Raw genomic sequence first — 23,683 nt, forward strand, 5'->3', positions numbered from 1 at the left:
CACTGACAGGGCTGGTATTGTGGCATAGGAGGAAAAGCTGCCCCCTGCAACACCAGCATCCTATTCGGGAACTGGTTCATGTCCCTGCTGCTCCACTTCCTATCCAGTTCCCTGCTCATGGCCTGGGAAAGCAGCAGAAGATGGTCCAAATAGTTGAATCCCTGCCACCCACATGGGAGACCCAGAAGAAGCTCCTGGCTTCAGGCTGGCCCAGCTCTAGTCATTGAGGCCATGTGGGGAGTGAACCAGCAGATGGAAGATCTCTCTGTGTGTAATTCTGATTTTCAAATAAATTTTTTAAAATGTAGAGCACTAGGAATAGTACCTGATGTGTGGTAAGCAAATAGTAACTGCCAGGCATTTCATTAACAATTCTCATTAATTCAACACCCAGGGCTGCATTTTATCTGGCTTCCATGTTCGGTTTCCCCATTCATCTCATGTCTTGGTTGGCTGAAATTCTCTTGTAATTTCTTCAAGAGATACTAATAATGCAAATTATATTTTCTGAACCTTGCACGTTCAAAAACATTTGATGTCTTTTACTAGAATGAACAGTTTGGCTATGTAAAATAATAATAGCTATTATTGAACACTTAGTGAAGTCACAAGTGAGCTATACTTATTATATCCTTTAATCATCGTAAGAGTGCCATACTATTTTTTTTTCAAGCTTTAGCTTTGTTTTTTAATTTTTACTTTATTTATTTGAGAGGAAGAGAGAGTGCACTCTCATCTACTAGTTCACTCCCCAAATGCCCACAAAGTGGAGAACCAAGCGAGGCAGAGAGCAGGTGCCCAGAACTCAACCCAGGTCTCCCACGTGATCTCCCCAGAAGCCGAGATCAGGAGTGGAGCTGGAACTGGAACCCAAGTAGTCCAGTGGGGGATGCCAGCGTTCCCAATGGCATCTTTTTTTTTTTTTTTTTTTTTTTTTTTGGACAGGCAGAGTGGACAGTGAGAGAGAGAGACAGAGAGAAAGGTCTTCCTTTTCCATTGGTTCACCCCTCAATGGCCGCTGCGGCCAGCACACTGGACTGATCCGAAGCCAGGAGCCAGGTGCGTCTCCTGGTCTCCCATGCGGGTACAGGGCCCAAGCACCTGGGCCATCCTCCACTGCACTCCCGGGCCACAGCCGAGAGCTGGCCTGCAAGAGGGGCAACCAGGACAGAATCCGGCGCCCCGACCGGGACTAGAACCCGGTGTGCCGGCGCCGCAGGCGGAGGATTAGCCTATTGAGCCGCGGCGCCGGCCCCAATGGCATCTTAACCACCAGGCCAACTGCCTGCCCCGCTGCCATACTGTGAACATCACCTTTTGCAGATGAGAAAGTTTAGATGCAGGAAGTCACACTGCCTTGCCCAGAGGCGTTGCGCTCTTCTCCAGCACTGAAATCTGATGGCAGTCTGGTTTGTTTCCCCTTAAGGATGCCTTGATCTTTCTACCCAGATGCTTAAAGGATGGTTTATTTCTGAAGTCCAGTAATCATCTCTGGGATGTGTTCCAGCGATTACTCATACCCGTTTTTATTGGGACACTATATGTCCTTTTGGTCTATAAATTAAAATGTTCCTTCATTTGTGTGAACTTTCCTTGAGTTGTGCTTGGATTTTTTTTTTTCCTTTTCTACTTTATTCCTGTTTCCTTCACATGGACATACTGGATGTCTTCTGACATCTGAGTTTGTCAGTTTGTCCAGGATCCCTTTTGATTCTTCGCATTCCCATGTCGCTTCGTGCCTGTTCCCCAGTGTTGTCCTGCTGAGTCTCTCTGGGTCTTTATCTTTCTTCATCTGTCTTCCCTCTCCCCATTTCTAATGTAGCTTTTATTTCTGGGACTTTTCTTTCTTTTTCTTCCTTTCTGAGTTCTGTTAGCTCGCTTTTTTCTGTTGAGCATCATTTCTTCTTTTTTAAAATATTATTTAAAAAATTTTATGTATTTGAAAGGCAGAGTGACAGAGAAAGAGAGGAGAGAGAGAACACTGCCACCCACTGGTTCACTTCCCAAATGCTGGAAGAGCCGGGGCTGGGCCAGGACAAAGCCAGGAGCCTGGAACTCCAGCTGGGTCTCCCACATGGGTGGCAGGGGCCCAGGCACTTGGGCCATCTTCTGTCTTCCCAGGGAGCTGGATTGGAAGTGGAGCAGCTGAGACTCCAACCAGCGCTCTGATAAAGGGATGCGGGTGTTGCAGGTAGCAGCTGAGCCCACTGTGCCACATCGGCCCCTGAGTTCTTACTTTAAACCATTTCATGAAGTCTCTTTAAATCATGGCAATACATTTGGTCTGCCTTGTGGCAGCATTTTTCGGGGGACAATTTCTGATGTTTCCTTTTCCTATTCCTTTTTTCCTAATTCTTGTGGATTTGCTGTATAGATTGTTTGTTTTCTTTTGATTATTACTCAGTTTGAGGGAAGTGAGTTCTTCCTCAGCTAGCCATTTGCAGGAAGCAGCTGGCAATGAACTGAGCTAAAAGAGAAGCTGCGTGGGGCGGGCGCTGTTGCATGGCGGGGAAAGCTGTCTCCTGCAATGCCAGCGTCCTGTGCGGGTGCCAGTTTGAGTCTCGACTGCTCTGCTTCTGGTCCAGCTCGGGAAAGCTGCAGAAGGTAGGCCTAGAGCCCTTGGGCGCCTGCACCCACATAGGAGACCTACACAGAAGCTCCTGGCTCCTGGCTGCTTCTGATCAGCCCAGCTCCAGCCATTGCAGCCTTCGAGGAGTGAATCAGCAGATGGAAGATCTCTCTCCATCTCCCACTCTCTCTCTCTCTCTCTCTCTCTCTAACTCTGCCTTTCAAATAAATAGATCTTTTAAAGAGAGAGAGAAGTTGCTTGTGGCTGCAGGTGCAGGTGCGTGTGCAGGTGGTGTGGTGTGGTGTGAGAAAGAAAAGAAAAGAAAGGTGAGACTGGAAGACCCACACAGTTGCACTTACCCTACGCCCTCCCCGGAAGCTGCAGGGCTGCTCCCAGCTGGGGCTGCCCCAGCCCTAGCTCATGCTAGCAACCATTGTCAAGGGCTCTGTCATTCAGCCCTGCCTTGCCCCACTACTTGCACAAGCCTGATAAAGTCCGAGGAAGCCCCCGCAGCTTGCGCCCCTTAAGCTTTCATTGCAGAGCAGGGGGTGCCCCTGCCCAGTCCGCCGGGTCCGAGGGCCGGGCCGCCTCAGGCTCCTGCTCTTGTGCACTCCTGGCTCCGCTTTCCTCTTCCCGGGCCTCAGCAGCCCCGCCCAGGCCTTCTTTTGGCACAGGCTGAGTTCCTGCTTCCTTTTCCTTTCCTTCTTTGGTGTGGTCTCGGGATGACGAAATCGAAGAAGTAAATTAATGTTATTTTCATATTTTAAACTTCTGAAGTTTATTTTAAAGCTAATGCCCCTTTTTTAAGATTTTATTTATTTGAGAGGCAGAGTTACAGAGAGAGAGAGAGAGAAAGAGAGATCTTCCAGCCTCTGGTTCACTCCCCAAATGGCCGCAACGGCCAGTGCTGTGCCAATCCGAAGCCAGGAAACCAGGAGCTTCCTCCGGGTCTCCCACGCGGGTGCGGGGCCCAAGGACTTGGGCCACCTTCCACTGCATTCTCGGGCCAGAAGCAGGGAGCTGGATGGAGGAGAAGCAGCTGGAATGAGAATCGGCTCCCATATGGGATGCCGGTGCCTCAGACTGAGGCTTATTCTACTAGGCTCCAGCAAACCAGCCCCAAAACCACAGCCATTTTTAAAGAGAGAGTGCTCTGTTCCTGGAGGAGCAGGTGCCGCACTGCCTCAGGGCACAAGAGGGGAAACTAGTTTGGAACTCAGTGTTCGGGGCAGGAGCAGCAAGCTCCCTCGTGGTCGTGGAGGCGGTAACAGAGGCTGGGCTCAAATCCAGCTCTGACTGATCTGAGGCTGAGATCCTCCCATCACAGGACTTTGTCTTAAGGATGTAGATATCTCTTTGTGGGATCTTTCCGAGGTTCCTTCTTGTGAGCATTTTTCTTTCTGTTAACTGCTGTTTTATTTCCTGGTTTTCAGTGTGACAAGTACAAGACTGGAGTCATTGATGGGCCTGCTTGTAACAGCCTTTGTGTAACAGAAACGCTTTACTTTGGAAAATGCTTATCCACCAAGCCCAACAATCAGGTATGCACAGAATGATCGTATACTCTGATTTTAATGGTAGCTAAAGGCATTATTAAAAGAATTTTTTAAAACATTTATTTGTTTATTTGAGAGGCAGAGTTACAGAGAAAGGGAGAGACAGAGAAATCTTCCATCTGCTGATTCACTCTCCAAATGGCCACAGTGCCTGGAGCTGGGCCAGGCTTCTGGAACTAGGAGCTTCCTCTGGGTCTCCCATGTAGGTGCAGGGGCCCAAGCACTTGGGCCATCTTCCATGGCCTTCCCAGGCACATTAGCAGGAGCTGGATTGGATGTGGAGCAGCCAGGACTCGAACTGGCACCCATATGGGATGCCGGTGTTGCAGGCGGTAGCTTAACCCCCTGCACCACAATGCCATGCCCTAAAATGATTTTTAAATTAACAAGCATATTTAAGAGGATTTCTGAAACAAAGGCCAACATTTGAATGTCAGCTGCCCGCCAGGCACTGTGTGAGGCACTGGGAGAGACCACGGAGAGCAAGACAGACAAGCCTCTGGCCTCGTGTGCTTACGCTCTAGCATGGAAGAAGACGCTATGAAATGAGTCAACAAATAAGGAAGACCATTTCAGACAGTGCCGTGGCTAGCAGGGGTGGGTTAGAGGCCATCTGGGATAGAAGAGGAACCTACTGGAGGAAGGGGCGGGGGAGACCCGTCCAAGGAGCCGCACGTCTGAGCCGACACTTGAATGGTGTGCAGGAACCAGCCACGTGGAGATCTGGGAGCGTGCATCCCAGGCAGAAGCAGTGCAGGTGACGCACGTTGTGAAGCAGGAACGAGCAGGTGCAAAGAACAGAAGGGCCAGTGTAGCTGGGGCGGGGAGAATCAGGGAGGAAGGGGGACAAGATCAGGCCGGGGAAGTAGGTCAAGCCAGCTCAGATGGAGCCAGCAGACAGTGGGAAGGACTTCGGACATTATGCTAATTGATTTAGGAATTTAATGGAGGATTTGAAGCAGGGAGATGATATAATCTGCTTTGTTTGGATTAGTATTATTATTATTATTAATTCATATGATCCTATTTGTTTCTTTATATAGAGTAAGACAGCGTACCCTGGTAGATAAGACCCTAAGCTCAGGGCAGGCATTTAGCCTAGTCATTAAGATGCTGGTTAAAGACACCTGTGTCCCACGCCGCAGTGCCTGGGTTCGTTCAATACCTGGCTGTGGCTACTGATTCCAGCTTCCTGCTAACGCAGACCCTGGAAGGCAGCAGGTGACGGCTCATGGAGTTGGGTTCCTGTCACTCACATGGGAGGTCCAGTCAGTTCCTGCCCAATCCTGGCTGTTGCAATCATCTGGAGAGTGAACCAGTGAATGGGAGCTCTCTCTTTATGTATCCATCTGTCTCTCTCTGTCGCTCAAATAAAAGTTCTTAAAGGAAAAAGAAAGAAAAATGGACCATGAGCTCTTAGTCTTGACCTCTGGGTCCAAGTGCCAGTTTTGCACTTCTGTGTTAACCTCGGCGAGCCACTTCCCCTGACTGCTTGATTTTCTTCTCAGTGAAGGGAAGGTAACAATAGTACCTACCTCACTGGGTTGGGATAGAAGCATTCAGACAACAATAAAATAAGTTAGGACATGTTGAACACACTGTAATGTTAATTTGGTATATACTTTGACATTATTTATAATAGCAAAAAAGTCCATATATGAGGGAATCTCATTAACTTGTTGGACTTCTGTATGGTTTGACATTAAAACTGATACCAAAAAAAGGTAAGACAAAATTAGTGTACTCTGGGGCCAGCACCATGGCTCACTTGGCTAATCCTCCACCTGCGGAGCCGGCATCCCATATGGGCGCCGGGTTCTGGTCCCGGTTGCTCCTCTTCCAGTCCAGCTCTCTGCTGTGGCCCAGGAGTGCAGTGGAGGATGGCCCAAGTGCTTGGGCCCCTGCACCCACATGGAAGACCAGAAGGAAGCACCTGGCTCCTGGCTTTGGATCGGTGTAGCACGCCGGCCGTAGTGGCCATTTGGGGCGTAAACCAACAGAGGGAAGACCTTTCTCTCTGTCTCTCTCTCTCGCTGTCTAACTCTGTCTGTCAAATAAAAATAAAATAAAATAAATTAATGTACTCTGAAAATTTTATTTTTAATTTAAAGAAATACTCATATAATGTAGAAATATATAAAAATGAAAATGATTACAGTGTTAACTATTTTTCTCTTTTTTATTCCTCTTTTCACTCAACATCTTTCATTTGGCCATGTAACATGCATTTCAGACTAATTTATCTCAGAGAACCTTAACATGGAAAACTTTTTTAACCTCCATTATTGGAACACTATAGATAGATAGAACATAAAAATTCTGTTTAAAGAAAAAAATGTGATTAGTTCTGGGGAGAGGAATTAGGGAAATGGAATGTGGAGGAACTTTGCTTTATGTCTTACATCCTACTAATTTGATCATTAAAATATGTTTAGGTATACATTACTTTATAATTAAAAATATTAGCTTAAGCAAAAAATTCTTTGAACTGTTTCAAATATGGATTTCGAAAATATTTGCACCGTGACTTAAGCTGGTGTATGTAGCACAGTGAGTTAAACTGCTACTTGTGTTGCCAGCATTCCATATCAGAGTGAGGTCAAGTCCAGGCTACTCTGCTTTCAATTTAGCTCCCTGCTAATGCACTGGGAGGTAGCAGAAGATGGCCCAAGGACTTGGGTCCCCACTATCCCTGAGGGAGACCCAGAGGAGTTCCTGCTCCTGGTTTCTGCCCAGCCAGCCCTGGCTGTTGTGGGCATTTGGGAAGGAAACCAGTGGATGGAAGATATTTTTCTCTCTTATTCTGCCTTTCAAATAAATAAATATGGGCCAGCATTGTGGTGTATTGGGTAAAGCTGCCACCTGCAATGCTGGCATCTCATATGGGCACTGGTTCATGTCCTGGCTGCTGCACTTCTGATCCAGCTCCCTGCTGTTAACCTGGGAAAGCCTCAGAAAATGGCCCAAGTACTTGGGCCCCTGCCAGCCACATAGGAGACCAAGATGAAGCTCCTGGCTTCCGCCTGGCTCAGTGCTACCATTGCAGCCATCTGGGGAATGAACCAGCAAATGGACAATCTTTATCTTTGTCTCTCTCTCCCTCTCTATAACTCTTTCAAAATAAATGAATAAATCTTTAAAGAAATAACTAAAAGTAGATAAATAAACAAGCAGACAGTCATAGCTCAATCTCAGAATTGTGATGCTGGCTTGTGTAATTTTTTTTTTTAAAGAGGAGCTGAACCGTAAAAATACTGTGCTATATTTTTGTAGTTTTCTACTCAGCGTAATGCATAATGTCATTCTTCTTCATGTAGATGTATTTAGGGGTTTGGGATAATCTACCAGGTGTTGTGAAATGTCAAATGGAACAAGCGCTTCATGTTGATTTTGGAACTGAACTGGAACCTAGAAAAGAAATAGTGCTATTTGACAAGCCAACAAGGGGAACCACGGTGCAGAAATTCAAAGAAATGGTCTACAGTCTCTTTAAGGTAAGGATATCTCTTCACATGTTGCTAGTGGGACGCACACTCTTCCTAAGGCACTGGCGGGACCTCATGCTAAAACACTGAAAAGCTGATATGCTTTGACCTCTATCAGGGTCTCCATCATTGGGGCAATAATTTAAAAAAATACACATATTGGAAGATGTTTACTTTAACATTAATAGCAAAAAAAAATGTCCAGGTATAAGAGGGTTTCCTTAAATACCCAGACTGTAGAGTTTGACGTTACAACTGATACAAAAAAGGGTGAGATACAGGGGTTGGCCTTTGCGGCGCAGCCTGTATCAGAATGCCAGCTCGTGTCTGGCTGCTCTGTTTCCTATCCAACTTCCTGCTAATGTGCCTGGGAAAGCCGCCCATGATGGCTCAAGTGCCGTCAACAGAGCCATGGCCATGGGCCCAGGGAAACTGCATTCAGGTCTCCCATGTGGGTGGCAGGTACTTAAGTACTTGAGCCAATACCTCTGTATCCCAAGGTGCATATTAGCCAGAAGCTGCATTGGAAGTGGAGTCAGGACTCAGTCCCAGGTACTCCGATATAGAATGCAGGCATCCCAAGCGGCATCTTAACTGCTGTGCCAAATGCCCTTCCCTACAACATGGTTCTAATTTGCTTATGAAACATCGTAAGTATTTGGAGATATAACCTGTTAAATTTAACAAGATTATTGCCAGGATGGGACAGGTGTGTGGTATAGTGGTTATTAACTTGCCACTTGGGATGCCCAAACCCCATATTGGAGTGCTTTGAATCCAGCTTTCTACTAATGTGCACCCTGGGAGACAGCAGATTCACTCAACTACTTAGGTCCCTGCCACCCATGTGGAAGACCTAGCTGGAGTTCTGGGCCCCTGGCTTTGGCCTGACCCAACCCTGGCCGTTGGCACACATCTAGGGAGTGAACCAGCAGGTGGAGCACCCCTGTCCTTCACAGGAAAGGTTACTAGCATGACCATAATGCTCACATAGGAAGTTCAGTGATGGGGAATTAGTTTTTTATTCCTTCTGTATAATTCTTGACAGGCAAAGTTGGGTGACCAAGGAAACCTCTCCGAACTGGTTAACCTCATCCTGACAGTGGCTGATGGAGACAAAGATGGCCAGGTTTCCCTGGGAGAAGCAAAGTCAGCGTGGGCTCTTCTTCAGCTCAATGAATTTCTTCTCATGGTGATCCTGCAAGACAAAGAACACACCCCCAAGCTAATGGGGTTCTGTGGTGACCTCTATGTGATGGAAAGTGTTGAATACACCTCTCTTTATGGAATAAGTCTTCCCTGGGTCGTTGAGCTTTTTATTCCATCTGGGTTCAGGAGAAGTATGGACCAGTTGTTCACACCATCATGGCCTAGAAAGGCTAAAATAGCCATAGGACTTCTAGAATTTGTGGAAGATGTTTTCCATGGCCCCTATGGAAACTTCCTCATGTGCGATACTAGTGCCAAAAACCTAGGATATAATGAGAAGTATGATTTGAAAATGGTAGATATGAGAAAAATCGTGCCAGAGACAAACCTGAAGGAACTGATTAAGGATCGTCACTGTGAGTCTGATTTGGACTGTGTCTACGGCACAGATTGCAGAACTAGCTGTGATCAGAGTACAATGAAGTGTACTTCCGAAGTAATACAGCCAAACCTAGCAAAAGCCTGTCAGTTGCTCAAAGACTACCTACTGCGTGGTGCTCCCAGCGAAATCCGAGAAGAATTAGAAAAACAGCTTTATTCTTGTATTGCTCTCAAAGTCACAGCAAATCAGATGGAAATGGAACATTCTTTGATACTAAATAACCTAAAAACATTATTATGGAAGAAAATTTCCTACACAAATGACTCTTAGTTCATTTGGACACTGTTGCCATTGTAGGAACACCACTTCTGAACAATTTTGAGCGTTTAAAAAATAATGGCTTCTAATTCAGAGATCACTTCCCCCAGGCTTAAGTGTCATCTTAAATACATGCAATTACTGAAGGGCAGGTGTAGGACCAACAGGTCCAGATTGCATTCCTACCCCATTTAGAAGCCCTGTTACATTTCCCAAATACATTCACTGTGTTAACTATTGACTAATGACTGAAATAATGCTGTGAAAAGCCTCATTCCATAAACATCAAGTGTTTTGTAGACTATTAGCCAAATTACCATTGCTGGAAATATTTGCATTGAAGCTGCTGTTTTAAAAAGATTTATACATAAATGTACTAATGTCTTAGCATGGTAAAATTTGCACATTAACTGAAGTTTAAAACTGCGAAGCAGGTAAATTAAAATTACTCCTTTACAAACAGATGTTGGGTTAATAGCATGGTTTATTGTAGAATTACATTTTTAACCTCAGACATCCAATGTTTTGTGTAAGCTTCAGATTGTTTCCATGACTTTTAGCTCAAGATTTCTGTGGCTGAAATGCATACTTCTAATTATCCTGTTTGAAGGCTCTGTCCTATTATCAACCAGCTGACTGAGCCCTTAAAAACTAACCTCATATGATCAGCCCAGTTCAGATCCACATGTTCTGAATCTGAGCTAGGGTATTTGTAACTCTAGGGACAAGACTGAAATCCCAGGAGATTCTATCTCCCAACAGCATTTCCTGTGGGCCAAAGGGCTATTTCTTAAATTGGCATATAAATTTACTTATCAAACATTACCACCAGTGATAAGTTTAATACTTGTTCCTCTCATGTCATTTTCCCATGTAAATTCAGGCCCTGGCATGTACCTTTCAACATCTTCACAAAATACAACCCCTCCTTTTGGAGAGGTCTCACCGGGTTCAATATAATGTGTTAAATCTATGTGACCTTCATCAATTTTCTCAAAATATAAAGCCATGGATTACCACCAGTTTTGTATGCTTTAGGTTTGTATACTTTGAGGGTACTTTTTCTTCCCACTAACCATCTGGTTGTAATAAATGGATGGAAGTAACATTTCCAAATGATCGATCGCTGGTCTGTTGCTTGCCAGATTCTAGCAAGAGCTGCACTTCAAAAAACCTGAGGCGGTAACTCCTGTCAGGGAGAATAGAAGCCCAAGAAACGGGTGTCAACTTTACTGGAGCCAACATGCCAATTTTTTTTTCTAGAAAAACCTGTACTTGTTTCCTGGAGCAAACTGTCAACTCCTCTGCTTTTAAATGCACTTCAGGGTGTCTCCTACAGTTTCATAACAAGAGCTCAACACAAAATAGCTGCTTTCAATAAGTTTATTGTCTTTATCAGAAAAATCTTCATAGAAAGTTGTTTGGTTTAGCTCTCAGCAGCCCGCTCCTGAGCTCTGAGGAAGCTTGCTTTCTTTTGAGCTACCCGATCTTTCTTCTGGGCAAGGGACATTTTGGGACGGTTCCACCTAAAAAACAAAGAATTAAGAAAAAGTTAAGTATATATATTTTAAATCTATGGCTAAAAAGGACACAATATTTAATTTCAACTGAAAATGAAAAATTTCATTATCAGATGAAAGCTGAATAATCCAAGTTCTAATATTTATCTTTGTTTATGATCTTTAACTTTCTGAAACCCCAGCCTATTAACACATGGCCAAATAAGACTTGTTAGTATAGTGCTCAGATGTTCGTTAAGTATCATATTTTATTCCATCCAAAAACCAAAACAGGAAAGATCAACAAAAGGTAACTATTTTCTTTAGGTAGCCCCTAAAAAATGCAGTAGCACTGTACTGGGATAGAATGGGCCACCTCAGCAGCTTCTGAGGCTAAAACATTTCTATCACCACAGTTACTTTTGCAAACCTGGTTCCCTTTGCTACTGCCACATCATGCAGAGCCAGTGATCGAGTTTGCACAATACTGAGAATTTGACCCACAAGATGAAGTAAGGCAGGAACCACTCTCAAACTCACTCTCTTGAAAACATGACAATAAGACACATACCTCTTCTTTTTAACTTCTCTCTTGGGCTTCTTCTCGTACACTGGATTCTCTCGTATAGCCGCGTGGGCTTTCTTGTACATCTCCTCCATCTGAAACAAAGGAAAGCAAACAGTACTTGGTTTCTTCATATGCCCTACATTAATGTACAGTATTCTATTACATGTTCTATTTTGTCCTTCCCTAAGCCGGATTCCCAATTTTTACCTTATGCAATGTAAATTATCTTATTCAAGAAAAATCTATATGCATATTTTTGAGGAACTCAACTATTCAAGTCACTCTAAAGGAAACTTATTTCTGCAAAAACACATACTGAGCTCCTAATACAGAATAACAAAAACTTTTTAAATTCTTTTACTTGGTGCCGGTGCTGTGGCGCAGCGGGTTAACGCCCTAGCCTGAAGCGCTGGCATCCCCTATGGGCATCCCATATGGGAAGTGGAGCAGTCCTAGCACTGTAGTATAGCAGGTAAAGCCACTGCCTGCAGCACCAGCATCCCATACGAACGCTGGTTTGAGTCCCGGCTTATAATTGAGTTGAGTCCCACTTATAATCCAGCTCCCTGCTAATGGGCTTGCGAAAGCAACAGAGGATGGCCTAAGATCTTGGGCCCCTATATCCAAGTGGGAGACCCAGAAACCAAGCCTGACTGTTAAGGCCATTTAGGGAATAAGCCAGCAGATGGAAGATATCTCCCTGCAACTCTTTCAAATAAAATAATCTTAAAAAAAGCTTAGCAAAGGTAAACAATGTAAAAATGTCACTGCATTTATGACTTTACATACATTTCCTTTAAAAGTTAACCTCTCTCTTTTAGCACTCTATCATAACTACCCACTGCATTTAATAAACCATGACTTCAAGTAGTCATTTACATATCTAAGTAATCGGGTTCTTCCCTCCAAGGGGTAAGTAGGAAACACAACTATGTATGCAGGTGATCCAGTCAATCTAGGTAAAGACAACTTCAGATGACTGCAGAGGATGTTAACAGGTACACAGGAAGAAACAGGCCATGGCAGATAGTATCCAGTGAGAAACTACAGTAGCCAAAGAGCATTCTACCTTTCCTATAGCCTAAGGGAGGCATTGAGAAATAAACTAAGGGGCTGGAAAGCGGGCAAAGCCTCTGCCTGTAATGCTGGCATCCCATATGGGTGCCAGTTCAAATCTCAGCTGCTCCACTTCTGATCCAACTCTGTTATGGCCTGGGAAAGCAATAGAAGATGGCTCAAGTGCTGGGCCCCTGCACCTGTGTGGAAGACCTGGAAGAAGCTCCTAGCTTTGGATTGGCCCAGCTCTAGCAGTTGTGGCCATTTGGGGGTGAACCAGTGGATGAAAGACCTCTCTCCCTCTCCCCCTCTGTAACTTTGCCTTTCAAATAAATAAATAAATCTTAAAAAAAAAATCTAAAAGCACAAATTGGGAGTCTGAAACATTACTGATGGCATAGCAGGTAAAGCCGCCTGCAGTGCCAGCACCCTATACAGGTGCTAGTTTTGTATCCCAGCTGCTCCACTTCCCATCCAGTTCTCTGCTATGCTATGGCCTGGGAAAGCAGCAGCAGATGGCCCAGGTACTTGGGCCCCTGCACCTGCGTGGGAGACCTGGATGAAGCTCCTGTCTTTGGTTCAGCCCAGCTCCAGCCTTTACAGCCATTATCTGGGGAGTGAACCAGCAGATAGAAGACCTCTCTCCCTCTGTAACCCAACCTTGCAAATAAAATAAAATACTAAAACCAAAGTCAAACTATGTGTTTATTCAGACTGCATTCAACAAATACAAATAAAGTGATCTCTTCCCATTTATGACTCTTTAAACCTCTGGTTAGCCAAAGCTATGCCAAACAGAAACCACTATATACCAACAGAAAAGAACCTAGCAAAACAATTACTTAACACATCATCTACTTATATTTATGAAAGATTTATAATAATGTGATTTGTGTTCTACATTCTCACTGTAATTTCAAAACAATACCATCACCTTCAGTTACTCTGTTCTCAACAGAGGTGGCCCTGAGGGTTAGATTTAGTCCTGGTAAACATCCAGTGTAAACATTCAAGAAACCATGGCGCCCTCCGTGCATGTGAGATCAGAGTGCTGGAATCTGTAGCTCCCTTTCCGTGTGCATGTCAGAGCTATTTAGAAAGCCACAACATAGTACCTGTTTGCTATAAAGAACTTTCCGGCCGGTGCCGCGGCTCACTAGGCTAATCCTCCACCTTGCGGCGCCGGCACACCAGGTTCTAGTCCCGGTCGGGGCGCCGGATTCTGTCCCGGTTGCCCCTCTTCCAGGCCAGCTCTCTGCTGTGGCCAGGGAGTGCAGTGGAGGATGGCCCAAGTGCTTGGGCCCTGCACCCGCATGGGAGACCAGGAGAAGCACCTGGCTCCTGCCTTCGGATCAGTGTGATGCACCGGCCGCTGCGGCCATTGGAGGGTGAACCAATGGAAAAGGAAGACCTTTCTCTGTCTCTCTGTCCACTCTGCCTGTCAAAAAACAAACAAACAAACAAACAAAAACAAAACAAAAACAACTTTCCTCCCCTTTAGCCTCAAAACTAGTGCAATTTAGTTCTAATCTAGCATTTGAAATCAAGCAAAGCAGAACACATCTGACGCCAGGAATGACTTCTATAGAGAGAACAGCCAAAGTATCAAAGGTGGCACCGGGAGCTGGAAACAAGCTTCCTGAAACAAGTCACTTCCAGCACATTACCTACACTGTCTTATCCGACTTGTTAATCCACTCTAACTACATTTTAAACCAAGGGCAGCTCACATGACTACCTATGAGCCCACCTAACAATGTAAGCAGTAAACCTGTTCCTATAAATAAACCAAAAAAGCCATTTTTAGGTAAATTTTTTACCATGTCTGGAGTCACATTGTTCTTTATGTACTGAGAGAATTGCTTCTTGTAAGCATCTTCATCTTCTTCCATTAGGTAACGCATGTAATCTGCAACATTCTGCCCCATAATGTGCTTCCGATGTACTTCTGCATTAAATTCCTTGCTTTCAGAATCGTAACCAGGGAATCGTTTGGTACTAAAATAAAGTTTTTCACATTTTAGTATACATTGATTAGAGCTAGTTCATTGCAGGAATTCATATCAGCAGCTGCCATCAGTCCCGTCTTGAAACAACTGTTGCATCATATGCAACCAAAGGACCAACTACTGACTGCTCAGTGAGTGGGATATCATCATTCAGCAGCTCATCTCCGAATTCCAGTTAGAAAAGAAATTCACAGCACAAACATCTTTAAAATCCGCTGCAATGGCTTTCTATCACTGCGAGGCAAGGTCTCCTGAACAGCATCATAAAGCGTCCCTAAACTCAGCCCATTTCTCAGTGGTACCTCAAGGTATGTGGCCTAAGTGATTTGTCTGTCCAAGACCACAGGTAACAAACTGGTAACAAAATGGTCAAGTGAGTGTTCTTAGGACATTTAAGACCTGCCTACCTTATTTCTAACAGCAGGAATTTACAGTGTAGGCTGATTTTGACCATTATAGAAAGTAAATGAGAAAACACGCAAAAACATTTACTGAGTACCCTGCAAGAGATTTAACAAGGTCTCAAAAAGAACCCCCATTTCGGCCGGCGCCGCGGCTCACTAGGCTAATCCTCCGCCTAGCGGCGCCGGCACACCGGGTTCTAGTCCCGGTCGGGGCGCCGGGTTCTGTCCCGGTTGCCCCTCTTCCAGGCCAGCCCTCTGCTGTGGCCCGGGAGTGCAGTGGAGGATGGCCCAGGTGCTTGGGCCCTGCACCCCATGGGAGACCAGGAAAAGCACCTGGCTCCTGGCTCCTGCCATCGGATCAGCGCGGTGCGCCGGCCGCAGCGGCCATTGGAGGGTGAACCAACGGCAAAGGAAGACCTTTCTCTCTGTCTCTCTCTCTCACTGTCCACTCTGCCTGTCAAAAAAAAATTAAAAAAAAAAAAAAAAAAAAAAAAGAACCCCCATTTCATACATTGTAAAACTAAAATTCTAACTAGGTTACATTTCAGGCTTACTACAAATAAATATTGTTTAAAACCATTTTTGATTGTTACATAATCACCTATAAAAGCATCCTAAAGAAGTGAATAATCCAGCTTCCTGCTAATATGCACCCTGGGAGGAAACAGAGGATGGCTCAAGTGCTTCAGCACTTGCCACCCTTGTGGGAGACCTGGATGGAGTTCCAGGCTCCTGGCTTCAGCCTAGGCCAGCTCAGCTGCTGCAGGCATTTGGAGAGTAAACCAGTGGATGGAGGATCTCACTCTGCCTTTCAAACAAACAAATAAATCTTTTTAAAAAAAGTTAATAATTTAAGATACATCTAATCAACAAAAAAATCATTAATTCAAACCAGACGAACTACAAATTAAATAACCTCAACTTCCAAGAATGGCCTGCAATCTTATTTCAGTCCTAAGCTTAGAAATTTTTCATAAGCTTTCTTAAAATTTTTTATTCTAGGACCCACACTCTTCTGTAGTAAATTATTCTGAATGAGAAAATGTACAAAGCTCCAGGAGGATGGAGCTGCTCATTTTTAATAAAAATTAAGTCAAATGCAAAAAGTAGTGGTCTTGGGACTGGCACTGTGGCATAGTGGGCTAAGCCTCTGCCTTTGGTACTGGCATCCCACATGGGTGCCAGTTCGAGTCCTGACTGCTCCTCTTCTGATCCAGCTCTCTGCTATGGCCTGGAAAAGCAACAGAAGATGGCCCAAGTGCTTAGGTCCTTGTGCCCGCGTGGGAGACCCAGAAGAAGCTCCCAGCCCTTGGGTTTGGATCAGCCCAGCTCTAGCCATTTCGGCTATTTGGGGAGTGAAATAGCAGCTGGAAGATCTTTCTGTCTCTCGTTCTCTCAGTCTGTAACTCTACCTCTCAAGTAAATAACATCTTAAAAAAAAAAAAAAGTAGGTCTCTACTCTGCCCTAGCTCCTCTTATTAGCTCCAAAACGTGGGACAAATCACTCTTTCTTGCGAGTCTCAGTCTATTTATAAAATGAGTTACAATTCTGTCCTCCTGCCAGGCTCCTTTTGCAGAGTCCCTAGCCTCAAGCAGACATTCAGTGACAGCTACAGATAGGGAACTGCTGGAGTCGGGGCAGTGAGGTCTTGAATTCTAACGTTACCTGTGAGGGATGGACAAGCCTCCATCCACAGCTCCCTTCAGGGCTCCAAAAACTTTATTGCCAGTAGTAGTTCTGGCAAGGCCTGCATCTAAATAGCAGGTGAAGGCACCAGGTTGACCATCAATGCTTTCCACATTGTATTCATCTCCAGTCACCTCCACTTGGCCTTCATAGATCTTGTCCATGCCAAACCTATTGAGAAGCTATTAACAAAGAAGCCAATGTAAATACCTATTTGAATACATTCAAATCACTCTAAAATATTGAATTTGAATACATTCAAACCACTCTAAAATATTTCATGTTGTCACTATTTCAATGCCCAATCTGATCTTTCATACTTCATTTACTCAGGTAACCTCACATTTCTTCAGTCATACTTGACTCTAATAATTCAACTACTAACTACCAAAGATCACATGAAGATTTATTTAACTTAATCTGAAAGAAGTTTTTTGGGTGGGAGAGGATCCTGGGCTGAAGGGGACATCTACTGTGGTTCTGCTCTTTGAATGCACTGTTACTCAGGGACACTCCTTTGCTGGTACAGTCACCTCGTGATGGTTGATCGTTTTACCAGATAGTGCCTTTGCACCAAGCTGCTCTCACACACAATGACAACATCCCCTCCCCCCTATCTATCATCAATGAAGATATAGGTCCTCAACACTGATACATATTCTTTACAACTGCAAAAACAAAGCAAAATCACATTTTTATGCCACACCTGCAATATGAAATGTTGCCAACTCAATGGAAAAGGATTAAAACAAAAGATCCTCCCATCAATGCCACAACACCCCCCACCCCATCCAAAGACACTGCTTCTCAACCATCACTATGCATATAATCACTGTGACAGCCTATCAAAATAGATCCTGAGGGTGTGGAGTACATCCCCCTAAGTCTGCTTAAATTCATGCACGCTGAACCAGCACTGTGATGTGGTGGGTAAAGCTGCAACCTGCAGAGCCGGAATCCCATATGGACCCTGAGTCCTGGCTGCTCCACTTCCAATTCAGCTCCCAACTAATGCGCCTGGGAAAGCAGTGGAGGATGGCCCGGCTCCAGATGTTGCGGCCAGTTGGGGGTTGCGAACCAGCAGATGGAAGATCTCTCTGGCACTCTGTAACTCTGCCTTTCAAATAAATAAATCTTTAAAATCCAAACAAACAAAAAGTTCATGTACGCTGACAGCCAGAGGAAATACACCTCTAATTAAGTAGCCATCAATGTCTTTACAAATTCGTTAAAAAATTCCTTGTTAGCTCAAGCCACATTTCAAGAATTCAGCAGTGGCTAGTGGGTATCCCAGCTAGACGGCAAATTACAGATTCCATCAAGGCAGAAAATTCTATTGGACAGAGTTGATCTAGAAAACACCCACCAAAAGGAAGAAAATAGGAAGAGACAGCTGCTCCCCCAGATTATTGGAAAACACTGTATCAGCTGACTATGTATTTATAAAATCATGCCTGCTGATGTCCTTGGAAGCCACAACTGAAGGTATCTTATCACACATGTGCAAACATCTTAACATCAAACCACCCCACACAATGAGCTAACCCAAGACCTGTATCATCTTGTACATACCCTGCGAGCCAGCAGCAGGCCAGTACAATATGCTGCAGCATAATTGGTCAGGCCAACTTTCACACCGTATTTTGGCAGTTCGTGTGCATAAGCTGCACAGACTATCATATCCCCTTCTATACGGGCATACGCAATCTACAGGAAGAGAAAAATCGATTCAGTCATCTGTTGCTTTCACTGTTTCATTACTTAAGTGCCTTCTTTTCCCAAGGATTAACAAAAGAAACAATTGGATGAACACAGCTCTGTATCACTTAATATTTGTCTCTGTGCAACCTACTGTAACTCATGACCTGGTCACTTAGACAGCAGTTAAATGTGAGGCAGTTTGCAAGGCTAAAGCTACCAACCAGATTTTGCATACCAGAATGTATTTGGAACTCATTATGTGGTTCCTAACTTCTAACTGTAGAAGACTCTTAGCTGAATTAGCTAACGAATATAAAAGGCACTTTAAAAAGTCAGAGGAATACCCAACCATTTCAAACACCTTTTGAAAAGCTTAAAGTTCCAGGTGCCTCCTGTTTAGTTAACTGAATCTGAGTATGAAGGTAGACATCGCGATCAACAAATTAATCTGCTCAGAGAATGGGTGTGCCTGCAAAGCTTCAGCCAACCTCAGGTAGAATTTTCCCCACAAAAGTCCAGAACTCTAGATAACTGCCACTGTCTGAGTCTTTCACATGGGAGACACCTCTGCACATTTTAGTAAGAACTTCAAACAAGCCTAAGTAAGAGCAATCCCATTTAACCCTCGTTACTACCTACCTCTTCAATAGTAAGTGGTATGTAACGCCATATAGCAAGCATTAGGACTTAATCCATGACATGCAATTATTCTACTGGAATTGGGATGGGCAGGAACCTTCTACCTGTCTCAAATTCTTCCCACCCACACACACATATAGAGGTTTCCTTCTCTTTCCTCCAAATTAGGAAATGAATAGAATTCAGTTGGCTCAGCATTTCCCAGCACGATCTTTAAAATACCCATTTTCCAAGCTCCAACTCCAGAGCTACCACTACTAACTCAAAGGAGGCACGCACAGTTCTTCTAATCCTTACAGCACACGCTCTGCTCTCCCAACACAACTTCATGAGTAAAGGGGGAGGGTTTGCCATCCACTTGTCTAGAATACAATTTACCTGACAAATGATATCTCTATTAGTTACACGAACTATCATCCTGTACTTGGGTGTGTTGTACTTATTTTTATCCTGGATCACCAAGCGTTTCCGAGCATAGTAATCAGTTTTACCCTCTGAAAAGAGAAAAAATATAGTTTAGGAAAAATTTCTCACTGCAGATCATTCTAATACTGTACATATGACAGTATCCTTACCTCGCCGTCTTCGAAACTTCACTTGGTATCTCTTAAAGTAGGCCTTGTTCTTGACAACTTTAACAAACCCCTTAAAGGAAAAAAAGGTAAATGTTTTAGCTGGTGATACTTTTGATTTAAGTAAACAGCGCAACAAAGTATCACTTGAGCTTCCAGAGCCAGTCCAGACCCTCTGTCAACTTTAGTAGGCTCCCACCTTCAAACGAGCTTTTTCTTCAACTGTTCATCTGTCACGGAGTTGATAGTTTTAACACATATAAGGTGCAGGTGCCAATTTGTCAGACTCATTATATAAGAGCACTCCCTCGTTGCTTTTCAGGGTTTTTAAATGTCTACTCAAAATTTCTGCACTGGTGTCCTTGCTAAAAAGCACTTTTCTAGGCAGTAGTCAATGGCACCAAACCTCAAGCTGAATTCTCCAAGTCCCACTTCGAACACCTAACTCTAGAAAACTGCCTATTTCTCTCCCTTCCCACGGTTTTTCAAGAATTTAATTCACCTCCCGTAACGCTCATTTAGACAACAGCACATTCAGCAATTTTCCCCCTTAAATGCAGCATTCCATCCCATCTTAAAACTCCACCCCAACATTCATTAACAGCTGGAGCCAGAGACGGACCAAGCAGACAGCAGAGCCTACGGCAAACCAGGTTCCCTTCCGGAACCCAGGAACGCCAGAGTATCCAAGCTCCACTGACAGTTTCGGCTTAAAAGCCACTTCCTCGGCCCACGGGGACAGGTCTTCCGAAAAACTAGCCGGCAAGGACCCTTCCTCGGAAAACTCCCGAAGCAGGGGGTCGAGCCCGACCAGAGGATCCGGCAGCCCGCGCTTACTCCGCATCCCCCGGGTAGTCTACGGCCAATTCCACGCAACCCTCCCCGCCCAGCTTGCTGCCGGCACCCCCTCGGACGAGCCAGCCCTACCCCCGCATGCTTACCCCTTTCCGGGATTCAGTACCCCAGCTCCCGGCTCCCCATCTTCGCCAACCCCTCCCCCCAAGCTCAGCTCAGCACTGGGCGGCAGCCATTAAGGCCACGCTGGGAGCCACAGGCAGGACCGGAGCAGAGCGGGTAATCTACCGCCATCCGACCCCTACGCCGCGCAGAATGGTCTCTAAACTAGGGTTCGGGGAAAGAGAAGAAGCCCCCGTGCATCCGGAGCCTCAAGATCAAGATGCCCACTTACCATCCTGCGGAACAGAGACCCGCAACCGCGGCTCGACACAGACCTGCAGGCCCAGCAGCGCTACAGGGGGGGAAAAGGCCGTAGCTCGTGCGCAGGCGCAGTATGTAGCACTGACGATTACGCGAGCGACGTACGGAAGAGGGAGGCTGCTGGCTGCTACGCGTGCGTCGTTTCTCCCCCTGCTGGCTGGAGGCTGAATACAGGCCTTAGTCTGGTCGCGACGACGCCTCTACGGCGCTGGGTCCCGTCGCACCTAGTAGAGGAGCCACCGAGGGTGGACCGTGAGCAGGAACACGGCGGATTTCAAGAGTCTTTCACTTTGTTGGTTAGAACCTTTTTTTTCATAGCATGTTAATTTTGTAAACAGGACCAAAAAAAGTTAAACAAAATGAATTTGCTCTGAAGCACTATTTAGGACTATATAAAATCCTGGACCACCTATCCCAGTCCAGAGGATACAGGTGCCACTGGGTCCGGGAAGCTCTGCTGAGAGTCCCAAGTCTGGGATCGGGGCCAGCGCCCTCCTTTCCCACGCACCTTCGCACGTGCTTCAGCCCACTACAGACTGTAAACTCGGCGGCTGGGCCCCGCCGTCTGGTGCACCTGTGGCTCTCCAGCACCTGGCGCAGTGTGGACCCTGAGCAAGCGCTCGGTACTTGCTACACAGTAAGAGAACGACTGCTCTCTCCCGGGTCTCCCTTTCCCTCCATCGGCTGCCCTGATTCCTATCACCTGCATTCCTCTTCTCTTCTTCCACCATTCTGAACTGGTATGCTTGAAGTTTTAAGTCCTTATTATGTTAAAACTAGTTGTAACTGGGAGAATGAGTCGTTTCCTTTCCCCATTCTCCACGTGGAGACTGAAGAGAACGATCCAAGTAAACAAACAGAAAAGGACCTCAAGCGAGAATGTGTCTCACCTAACAGAGTTGCACAGGTGCTCTTGGGTATTAATGAAAATTGGGGGTCGGCGCCGCGGCTCACTTGGTTAATTCTCTGCCTGCGGCGCCGGCATCCCATATGGGCGCCGGGTTCTAGTCCCGGCTCCAGTCCAGCTCTCTGCTGTGGCCCAGGAGGGCAGTGGAGGATGGCCCAAGTGCTTGGGCCCTGCACCCCATGGGAGACCAGGAGAAGTACTTGCCATCGGATCAGCGCGGTGTGCCGGCCGCAGCCTGCCGGCCGCGGCAGCCATTGAAGGATGAACCAACGGCAAAAGAAGACCTTTCTCTCTGTCTCACTGTCCACTCTGCCTGTCAAAAAAAAAAAAAAAAAAAAAAAGTGATGAGATTGTGAAAGATAAAGTAAAGAAGTATTCCGAGTTGAAGGAGCAAAGTGACGGGACAACCGTATGCAATGTATGATGTCAGATTGCGTACTGGACAAGAAAGAAGAAAGGAGGAGAGAAGGCTTTTTAGTTATTTCGTTCAAAGGACATTGTCAGAGCAATCAGTGAAATTTGAATGGAGTTTGTGGATTAAATGCCACTAATGAATCAGTGTTGATTTCAGATGTGATAGACACATCATAATTATGAGTGTGAGTTCTTGTTTTTAAGGAAACACATGCTGAAATATTTTGGAGAAATGACCATTATTTCTGCAACTTTCAACAAATGGCTTAGGAAACAATCGAGACAGGTTAAGGGGCAGTTTGGCACAGTGGTGAAGACACTGCTTGGGAGACCAGCATCCCATATCATTGTGCCACTTCATATCAGAGTCCCAGCTACCTTGCCTCTGGTACAGCTTCCTGCTAATGCACCTGGGAAGGCAGCAGCTGATGGCCCAAGTGCTTGGGCTCCTGCCACCCATGTGGGAGATGACGATGGAGCTCTTGGTTCCTGGCTTCAGCCTGTCCCTGCAACCATTTGGGGAGAGAACCAGCAGATGGAAGATAGCACGCGCCAGCTCACGTATTCTCTCTCTCTTTCATTCTGCCTTTCAAATAAATAAATAAATCTTAACAAAAAAGACACTGCTTGGTACATCATATCCCATATCATAGTAGCCTGGTTCAAGTGCTTGCTCCACTTCCAATCCTAGCTTTCTGCCTACGTGCACCTGGGAGGTAGCAGTGATGCCTGCAGTACTTGGGTCCCTGAATCCATGTGGAAAACTGGGATTGAGTCCCAGGCCCCTGGCTTCCTTGTAGGCATTTGAGAAGTAAACCAGCAATGGAAGATCTTTCTCTCCCTCCATCCCTCGCTCTCTATCTTTCAAATAATTAAAAATTAGAGAGAGAGATTTGGGGGAGCATAGCTTTTATTATTTAAAATGAAAGTGAATTCAGTGCCATCAAACCTATCAAACATCTGTTACAAGTGGAAAATACATCAGCAGCTCTCTCTGCTCGCCACCATTTGAGGGTACAGCGGAAGTCGGCAGCCTGCAACCCGGCAGAGAGCCCGTGGCAACACCCGCCTTGCTGGCACCGCGTTCTCACACTGCCTGCTCCCGGAACCACTGTGAGAAGGCAGTTTCTGCTGTCTGTGACTCAGAGAGAGAGAGAAGGAAGTCGGCAGTCAGCAATGTTTACCTCTGGTGGTGATGGTTTGATGATGTAACACCAATATGTGGAACAATTTTGAAGATGTTACCCATGTATTGTGATTTGAGGTGCATGCTGCCCTAATCAGCTGGTTCTGGACTGAAACCACCAACACTCATAATCATGATATAAAAAGTCACAATACGAAATTTCAGTCAGACCGAGGAATGGGGCGGAGCGATCTATTGCACAACATGGTGTCTGAAGTTATAACAATGGTTTATATTCTCGAAAATTGCTGAGAGTAGATTTTAAGCATTGTTACTGCAAGAAAATGACAAATAGGTGAAATGGTGCATATGTGAATTAACTCAATTTAATCATCCTATAATTTGTATGTATTTCCAAATATGC

At 45.3% G+C, this 23,683-nt stretch overlaps 2 protein-coding genes and 2 non-coding genes across 7 annotated transcripts in view; 1 reads left to right on the top strand and 3 right to left on the bottom strand.

Moving 5' to 3' along the window:
• Positions 1–10,575, top strand: part of DIPK1A (divergent protein kinase domain 1A) — a 106,551-nt gene extending 95,976 nt beyond the window's left edge. For 2 of the 3 annotated variants that reach the window (XM_070078033.1, XM_051857501.2), the window contains exons 3-5: positions 4,003–4,110; positions 7,443–7,619; positions 8,659–10,575. In XM_070078033.1, the coding sequence (XP_069934134.1) occupies positions 4,003–4,110; positions 7,443–7,619; positions 8,659–9,471 (1,098 nt within the window). In that variant the 3' untranslated portion in view covers positions 9,472–10,575. The remainder of the gene's footprint in view (positions 1–4,002; positions 4,111–7,442; positions 7,620–8,658) is intronic. The other variant, XM_051857502.2, reaches the window with a different exon arrangement.
• Positions 10,576–10,828: 253 nt separating this feature from the next.
• RPL5 (ribosomal protein L5) lies at positions 10,829–21,116 on the bottom strand. Of its 2 annotated transcripts, none has more exons than XM_070076630.1 (8): positions 20,784–21,116; positions 19,598–19,667; positions 19,401–19,516; positions 18,255–18,389; positions 16,662–16,864; positions 14,402–14,580; positions 11,530–11,614; positions 10,829–10,985 (listed from the first exon to the last, which is right to left on the bottom strand). In XM_070076630.1, exons 1-8 carry the CDS (start codon positions 20,784–20,786, stop codon positions 10,886–10,888), a joined length of 891 nt encoding a protein of 296 aa, XP_069932731.1. In that variant the 5' UTR covers positions 20,787–21,116; the 3' UTR covers positions 10,829–10,885. The 2 variants fall into 2 exon arrangements, with proteins under 2 accessions (XP_069932731.1, NP_001182608.1); NM_001195679.1 differs by having other exon boundaries at positions 11,530–11,618; positions 14,403–14,580; positions 20,784–20,838.
• On the bottom strand, positions 11,309–11,441 carry LOC127493819 (small nucleolar RNA SNORA66). The gene has a single exon (XR_007924358.1). It is a non-coding gene; the product is annotated as a small nucleolar RNA SNORA66 (small nucleolar RNA).
• On the bottom strand, positions 14,652–14,746 carry LOC127493814 (small nucleolar RNA SNORD21). Its single transcript, XR_007924352.1, has one exon. It is a non-coding gene; the product is annotated as a small nucleolar RNA SNORD21 (small nucleolar RNA).
• Positions 21,117–23,683: the final 2,567 nt, after the last annotated feature.

This window comes from Oryctolagus cuniculus, chromosome 7, assembly GCF_964237555.1.
Source record: "Oryctolagus cuniculus chromosome 7, mOryCun1.1, whole genome shotgun sequence".
In the NCBI taxonomy this organism is placed as follows: domain Eukaryota; kingdom Metazoa; phylum Chordata; class Mammalia; order Lagomorpha; family Leporidae; genus Oryctolagus; species Oryctolagus cuniculus.